Source organism: Bombus pascuorum, unplaced genomic scaffold (genome assembly GCF_905332965.1).
Source record: "Bombus pascuorum unplaced genomic scaffold, iyBomPasc1.1, whole genome shotgun sequence".
NCBI classification, from domain to species: domain Eukaryota; kingdom Metazoa; phylum Arthropoda; class Insecta; order Hymenoptera; family Apidae; genus Bombus; species Bombus pascuorum.
Genome location: NW_026869739.1, coordinates 637,627 through 646,622, shown reverse-complemented (window position 1 = coordinate 646,622; position 8,996 = coordinate 637,627). Strand labels below are relative to the sequence as shown.

At 31.7% G+C, this 8,996-nt stretch overlaps 1 protein-coding gene across 1 annotated transcript; it reads right to left on the bottom strand.

The window, feature by feature from the left end:
• Positions 1-5,596: 5,596 nt before the first annotated feature.
• LOC132915723 (elongation of very long chain fatty acids protein 6-like) lies at positions 5,597-7,117 on the bottom strand. The gene is made up of 2 exons (XM_060975540.1): positions 6,792-7,117; positions 5,597-6,338 (listed from the first exon to the last, which is right to left on the bottom strand). Exons 1-2 carry the CDS (start codon positions 7,115-7,117, stop codon positions 5,789-5,791), a joined length of 876 nt encoding a protein of 291 aa, XP_060831523.1. The 3' UTR covers positions 5,597-5,788.
• Positions 7,118-8,996: the final 1,879 nt, after the last annotated feature.

Here is an 8,996-nt window from a genome sequence, read left to right as displayed (position 1 = left end):
AAATATATGGTATGCGGTGTGTCGAAAAACAGATGAAAGTAACTGTTCCGTCGGCAGTCTGGTATAGAAGATGGTGAGATAAAGAAAGTGCTGAGACGCGTATAAATGTATATCGACGTAACCTTGGTGTTTATCACTCCTAATGCACACGGACTCGAATTGCCTCTACAACACGGTAAACCATAGCATCATCCTCTGGGGCTGTAGTGGAGGCACGCGGAACAATCGGCTGACTGTTTCCGCTGATCGCAGCCTCGGTGGTGCGCTTTTCCTCGTTGGTATTTGCTATATTGAGTATCACGCGTTAGCCTCTTTTCGCTTTCTATCACGTTGGGATCACCAATTTGTTGTGGATATCAAAGGTGTTCATTTATTTAATAACGAGACGAATGAATACTTGTGATAGTTGGTTATATTAGGTTGTCCTAAAGGTTTCTTCTGTTACGATATATGAACAACAATTTCTGTTTTATATTATTTTATTGAATTAGGTATGATCCATTTCGTCGTATTTCCATTATTACGTTCGAGCATAATTCAATAAACTAATGAGGTTGTGCTGAATGCAAGTGCCCAAGAAATATTCTCGATGTTCAACAAAAAGGTTTATTAAACTATTAACAGTAAACAATCAACAATTAACGATCGACAATTAAAATCACGCTTCTCGAATGTGTTTGTTGTCCATCGATATCCATACTACGCACGTGTTTGTTATATTTCCACGACGGTGTCACGAAAACTTGTGACTCAGATTATAAAAACAAGAAGGTTGAGCCTTAACACGTTCGTCGCCCAGCGGGATTCGGCTAAGTTTCCTGCGGGGCCCACAGAACGTAAATAGTGGTAGGCCTTGGCGCTCAGACCTCCAGGAACCTCGCAAGGACCATTGTATCTAGCGTAATACGTGTCAGGCAGAAATTCAATCCGTGACACCACGTACGTCTTCTTCCAAATATTCGGCGGAAGGACCGTAGGGATATCGATTACGCTTCGGTGATATACTTTGTACCGACGAAACCTTTGGAAAGTTGTTTGTTGTCGAGTGACGCTACAGACTTATCATTAGGGGAAATTAAAACTGCAAGCAGAATACAAAAATACGAACTTAACAGTAGGTTTACGGGTGTTTCTTATATACGTATCTCTACGAGTACCTGTTTAATTGATGGGTAAACGAAAATACTGAATTTTGTTTGTGCATTTTCCGCATATGATCTGTTTGAAATATATAGCCCACTTAGCAATTTTTTCGCATTTCTAACGTTGAAGGTGACAGAAATGAAGCGTCTAATCTTTGGCAAATGTTCTTCTTGTTTTCTCCAGCTAAATCCTCGGCTAAACAAAATATGAACTCTTTCTTGGATATTTTCGATCTGGTGCACTCTTTACATAATATCCACGCGTTGCCAAATCTAGTAATTGTCTGTCGCTATAGTTCTGCCTAGTTGTAAATATAGTTTGGCTAATTTTAATGTTATAAATTTGCTCAACGATTTTGAGCATCGAGTTTCATCTTTCCCCATATAAGGCAAACCATTCAAAATATATTTTATTTGGACGTCAACTGCTAACCAAAACTTAATGCCAAATTTATGAGGCTTATTCGGCATATATTACTTATATATATGGCTTATAACAAGCCTATAACATACACATACTCATCTTCTTGGACAGTAAACGTTATAAAAAAAAAAAAGAACTTTTACTGTCAGTTTCGCTTTGGCCTAATTTATGCTGCTTCTCTTCGGAGATATCCTCAGAGCAATCCTCATTGATGTTGATAATTTTGTTTAATATTTTATTATATCTCTTGGATTTACTCATGATTGTTAGAAATGAGAGATTGGTCAAAATAAAATAATACTGTGCCCAAATTCAATTACCCTATTGCAAATACTTACAATAAGCGGAGACTGTCTACAATAATTGAAACTTTTGCACACTGTTTTTGAGAAACGTTCTTACACTGTCACTGCAGCAATCATAAAGGTCGTCTCTTGCTTCAGGGGTTTCTTCGTTGAACATCACTTTTCTTTCATTTTTATATTTATTACTGGAGGAATGATTTTACGAACGAAGCAAATATATAAGGATTGTTTATGAAATCAGCTAGCTCGTCAATTTCGCGGGTTTTGTCGAGATAGATATACTCCATACAAATTTCAAAAATTAGAAAGCTTAGAAAAAAGTAATTGTGTATATAAATTCTTTGCATGAAATGATTAATTTAACATGCAAAATGGTTAAAATTAATGCTGTGGATTTTGTGGTATTTCATTTCGAAATTTGAAATACATGAAATTGACGGGTCCCATAAACCTAGTGTTCAAAAAAAAAAAAAAGAAAATTTCTGTAGTATCGTGGACGAGGGTCCTGGCGGCTGTCGGGCGAATTATAAGCAAGCGGTTGTGGAACATGTGCGTGGTGGGGCTAAGACAAAAGACAAGAGGCTGCTAAGGAACATAAACGCATTAACAGTCAGTGCTAGTTGAGAAGTCAGAGAGTGCGAATTGAGTTGTCGAGAGAGTATTGAATCCGTGTTGACGAGATTTACAAATTAATTATCTAATCGTCTTAATTATAATACGTTATTGTGATTAGCTCTACCATCGTTTCCTGTTTCATCAACATCTGTTTAATCCATTTATTGTAAATAAATTAATTATAGTGAAGATCCTACACTTGAAAAACATTTCCATGAAAACCACATCAGCGGAGGAAAGAAATATTAAGACTGTTGGAAGAACACCAGGAAGAACGAAGATTGCAAGGCCCACAGAAATAATTACGTGCCGAAAGTCCACGTATTCGTGGAATAAACTGTCGCGTGACAATTATTCCATGATAGTTTTTAGTATAAATGAGCGTAACCACTTAGAGCAGACAGTAGTTTGAAGAAGTTGAGACTTTTAAAAGTCAGAGTTAACATGAAGAAGTCAGTCTTCAAACAATTGTGGGAACTGGTATATAGGAGATTTGATAGTGAGGTTTAATGGACGAGATTGCTCGTTGTTGAAACCGTTGAATATATTTAAAATAATAAATTAATATACAGGCTATATTCGCTGAGTCGTTATGGATATGTGGCGGATGGTGTATGGAGATTTGGGTATATTGATAATAGAAATAATCAGGACGCTTGCTGCTGCAACTGTCCAATGTATTTCAAATCAATTACTTAATTAACTGATAACGTCGATAGACGTTCGTACAGGAGATTTTAACCAGCTAAAATAAATCGCTTGTAGATACTCGAAAATGCTCGCGTCTCGGTAATCGCCTACAAAATAATTACTCGAAATTATTCGTAACTAACTAGCGCTCGCGCTCGTGTCCGCTTATTTATACTGGTCGGGGAAGAGTCAGAAAATTCGAATTCATGTTTCATCGACGGTTGCACGTAGCGACGACATTGTTTTGCCCGGAGTTTGTTAATCATTGCGTTTCATGCGTCAAGGCGGTGTCAATGTCCCGAGGCAAAATAACAACATGAGTCCCTCTCGCTTCGCTTCGCTTCGTCCTATGACTCATGTGTCGCCACAGATACTTGATAAAATTCTCGCTAGATACTCGTCAATACCTCGGTAGAAACTCGTAGATACTAATTCGTATAATGACTCCAACAATAACTCGAATAATAATTGAACTGCACGCGATCGCGACCCCTTATTTATACTGGTCGGGGGATAGTCGAAAAATTCGAATTTCTCTTTGATCGACGGTTGCACGTAACGGCGACACTGTTTTGCCCGGAATTTATTTGTCGTTCTGTTTCGTGCGTTTCGTGGCGGTGTCTATGTCTCGAGGCAAAACAACATGAGTCGTTCTTGATTCACCTCGTCCTATGGCTCATATGTCGCTACACAATTATATTTAGACAGTTTAGTGCGATCGACAATACACATAAGCAAGGTAAGAGTCCTAGACATTGTAACATTCTCTTCTTCAATAATTTCCATCTTGTACCACATTTACTACTCGGATAAAATTATTCGTCGTCTATAATTGTCAACAATTAAGAATTACTATTGTATATTCGTTATAAAACATGTCTTCAAGAATATTAAATATTTAAACGACAGTTCGCTGTAATTTCAAATGTGGTCGCGATATTCCAAAATTATGTTTTTTTTTTTGCAGAACTCTACATGTTTTTATATACCAATGATGTGATTTTTTGTTCTCTGTACGAAAGCTGAATTAGGATACGTAAGTCGAGAAATGCTTAGTTAAAAAAACATTGTAATCTCAATTTCAGCAAATTTACTGTATGGGAAGCGAAGAAAACATAAACATAAAAGTACTATTGAGTTTTTTTTATAGTTTATTTTGGTTTTTACAATTTGTCCTGAAGGACATTTGGTAAAGTGTTATATATCATTGGTAATAAAAAAATAAAATAAAAATAAATATAGCATGTGGGTGGCTACCCCCAGCGGGGTGCCAACTTCGTGTTTTCTAAGTTATATCTTTTATGTACTATTGAGTTGGCAACTAAATGATTGTGAATTTTGTCACTAGGTGGTAGTTGCCAACACAATACTTGGTGTCTTCCCTCGTTCTTCATACTTTACTTTAATTTCGAATAATCTTTTAGTATAATAATTAATTAGTAATCTTTTAATAATAATAATTAATAATCTAGTATAATAATTAATAGTCTTTTAAATCTTGTATTTTTAGACAAAAGTATCTTATCACTTAATATATAGAAAATAAAAAAGACGAATTAATGGATGGATAAAGAAATGTAGGCTTCTGTTTGAAATTCTAAGAAAAAGAAATTAATTTAAGGAAATATTCTTTTCGCCATTGTAGTGCCTCTTCTGTCGTGTAACTTTGTCGTGTAAAGTTATTCCATAAATAAGGAAGATATTTAGGTGATCCTATTTAGGCAAGCCACCCAGTTAGGTCACTGGGGTAATTGGTACATAACAATTTGCATAAAATATTGTTCAGAAACAAATTATGTGATATAATACAATAGTTTAGAAATAAACAAAATAAATAATCAGATTTGTAAGATTGTTTGTTTCTAAAAGTTTGTACGGATGGTGAAAGTAGGTATTTGTAAAAGGAAGTCGAAAATATAAACTTCCTTTCTGCTTTTATTAATTTCACGATTACACCACATACATAGACACACTGAATTTTGTTATTTAATTAACAAAGTTATTTTCATAATGTTTATGCATTGATATGCACTGTTGTTCATTCTGTATTTATTTTACGATCAGAGATTTTCAATGAGCATAATGACGATATTAAGGCAAGCATCGTAACAGCCTTCAATATTATTGGACATTTATTCAGCGTGTCCGTTAAGTAAAAAATTCCAAGAAGTCATAAATTATCGATTACATGAAATATTAAACTGTTTGTCATTAAAACATCTCCTTACTATATTTAAGAATAAATTTATTCGGTGAACAAAAATGCAGTTAAAATCACATATCTGAATGTATTTTATTTTTTATGAATCCATTTTTTTACTATTGTTATCTAAAAATATTTCGAAGATATGCTTAACGAAATTTCACTCTTGATTTTCCATTTATTCTAACTTCTTCACGAGCAACTTTTTTGGGAATCATTATATCCCATACCTTAACACCAAATACACTAAATGTTTTACATTAAATAAATATCTTATCACTTGCATTATGTTACAACCAATTTCTATCGTTGTAAACTAATACAGATTCCTATAACACGTTATAAGTGTTTTTATAAAATATTATCAGAAAGCGTTTATAGAAAAAAATTTCAAAAACTTTGATATACTTCAGCTAGTCTTTGGTTTATAACAATCCTTTGTTCCATTGACGTGAACGTTCTCTCCGACTTTGTTTTTCCGTTTATCGAAAAAATAAGCCTTAATGAAGAAATTTCCAAATAGGATTAAAAAACTGAAGTAGATGATGAAACTAAATATAAAATTTTTGTGCGTAGTGTAGCATTGAAGTTCACAACTTTCTCGGTAATAGTAAGCCGCAATAGTTGCAAAGCAACCAATCACCATTTGTACCAGCTGCATCGTAGTAATCATCATGGCAAAGCCTTTTGGTAATTTGTATTGCATTGCTTTCAAAGTATAATAAGAATATATCCATGAATGAACAAAGTAGTTCATTACGGCATACCACCTTGAGGCTGCTGTAGTCTCCACATATAGGAACCAAGAGTAACGAACAACAATTAAATGATGGTAAAAATGTAGAAATATCAATGGTTGCTTTCGTAACACAATGAAGATCGTATCGCCAAATTCTATAATCTTTGATAGGACAAATACCCATGTCCAAAAGCCAGAAACATGATCTTGCAAAAGGTGACTGAAAAGAAAATAATTCCATTCTTATTGTATATCACAAATTGACATATTTGAAATATCAATTCATTTTGTGAATATGACATGCAAATCAAACCCATTATTATGTTCCATACAATGAAACAATAAGAACTTTGTTATTTTTATTTGAAAATATTATAATACAATTTGTACTGTATAGACCGATATGTTGCGAATTGCTAGACATAACTGATTATATCAATCGATAAAACTCATTTCAGATACAAATTTATACGTGAAATCTTTTTAGAGAATTATTATAAGAATAATATCGTAAACAACTATTAAAAATGTATTTCCTATTTCACTAACGCTTTCCACATATCAATGTTCTCTAAATATCAAGCATAAGAAATTATTTCATATAACAATTCATTTTATTAATAGCGTCTCATTAATAATTACTTTTTAAAATCGCTATTCACCTGAAAATTACCTAGGTATGCAAATACTATGGTAAAATCCATGATATCTCAATATAGAGAACATTTCCGGTGCTGTTCTACAAAATCCGATAATGGAGAACACTGCAAGGAATCCACTCCATAATGCAAGCGGACGCTTCAAATCAAACTTTGGTCTGCTCCACATGTAGTATTTCCCGCCCAAAATTAGGATCGCGTAAATAATACAGCTGTAGTAGCAATATTGAAAATTATTGTGGAACCATGTTTGAGAGTTTGGATAAGAGTAGGCTTTTTCGAAGTTGAAGACATGCGAGTAGGTAGGTTCAATGATTTGCGGAGAATCCTTTTCATTCATCGTAAAATATTTCTTTTACATCCAGTGGTTGCACACCAATTAAAGAAAATACGCAATCTTTCGCCCACGTTGTCAATTGATTAAAATGTAAAGAGAAGAACTGTTAACATTTTCTTTTAAAACTATAGAAATTGAAATATTTAATAAATGATGTATTAAAAATAATGTAAAATATTCAAAACAAAGTAATAGACAATACAAAATAATAAATTAGTTATTTTTGTCTATCGTATTTAATTAAAATTTAGTACAAAGTATTGTTGATGTTGTTCTGTTCTTATGAGCTTCGTCATCCGTCAGAATTTGTTACGTTATTAATGTTTAATTACAGCAGGATTTGAACTTTCTGAAAATTTTCCAGTAGTACGTTTGATTCTTCGGAAAATATCAGACAGAAAAGAAAAACAAATATAAATTAACTTATGTACGTTTTTACTTCTGCTAAAGGAATGAAAAATGTATTTCAATTATCATTAATATTTGCAATGGGTGGCGATGAAAATGAAAATGAGAACAACGAAAGTAATGATAATCTAAATGAAAATGGCGATATAATTATACCTCGTTTTCGTTTTGCTCTAAACAAAAAATTAACACAATTAAAAAGAGAAGAGTTTTGTTTAAAAATATACTAAAAAGAAAAAAAAATTCTTAATCATTTTAAATTTCATAAACAGTATTATTATTAAATGCTTTTTTTTATTTACTTATTTAATTTGTACATTACAATTTGTCCAGCTGAACATTTAATAAATTTTTGTAACTTTATTGCTAAATAATATGTGGATGGCTACTTCCAGCGGGATACCATCTTCGAGATGAATTACTTGAATGTAATAATAATTAATCAACTCGTATTATTAAAAATAAAAAACTAATGTATTCACTACAATTTTGAGATGCACCATCCATTAGGCGAACACTTCTCTTTGACGAACCTTTTGGATAAAGAAATTTTTAATAAAGGCAAGGAAGGCAATTCTCTAACGATTATGAGATAAAAACGAAAAAATATTTGCCTGAAATCAAGAATCCGAGATTTATGTAATCACATAGAGCTTTTGAAAATGATAAAATTTAGAAAACTTTAGAACTAAACTAACACAAACCCGCCAAATTTTTACTTTTAGTAATATGAGTTCAATAATTGAAGTAATACCCTAGTATACAATTACCGCGTATGCTCAAAATATACAGGTTTACATGTACATTATTATTATATTCCACTCATCTCCAACATCTTTTAATCAAACTTCAACTCACACTATTTTCTTTTTAGGGGTAGATTTAACTCCTTCTTTTGGAAAAACAAAACAATTGAAGTGAACCAAAGCAAAAAACATTTTGAAAATGTGGCTAAATTACTTAAGTTGTCATCCTTGAAGGAATGTTAAACTGCAATTAATAAGTATTAGCTATTGCAGTAAATATTAATCTAAGGATTAAAAAAAAATGAAGGCACGTCATGAGTTATATATGTTAAGAAAGGAATAACCGTTATTTTCCAAATATTTTTTAATTATTATATATATAATAATAACTATAAATATATTTATATATAAATATAAATTAAATTAAATTTATTATAATTAATTAAATTAATTAAAATAAATTAATTAAAATTAAATAAAATAATTGTAATTAATTAAAATAATAATTATAAATATATTTATATATATAAATATTTATATATAAATTTAATTTAATTTAATTTTTTTAAAATAAATTTTTTAATAAATTTACATATAAATATAAATTAATTCAAATTTAATTTAATAAATTAATTTATATAGATAGTAGATGTTTAAATGTACGTGTAAACGTTTGAATGTATGTTAGATGCACGTCTACCTATATACATCCTTAATTTTATTCATTC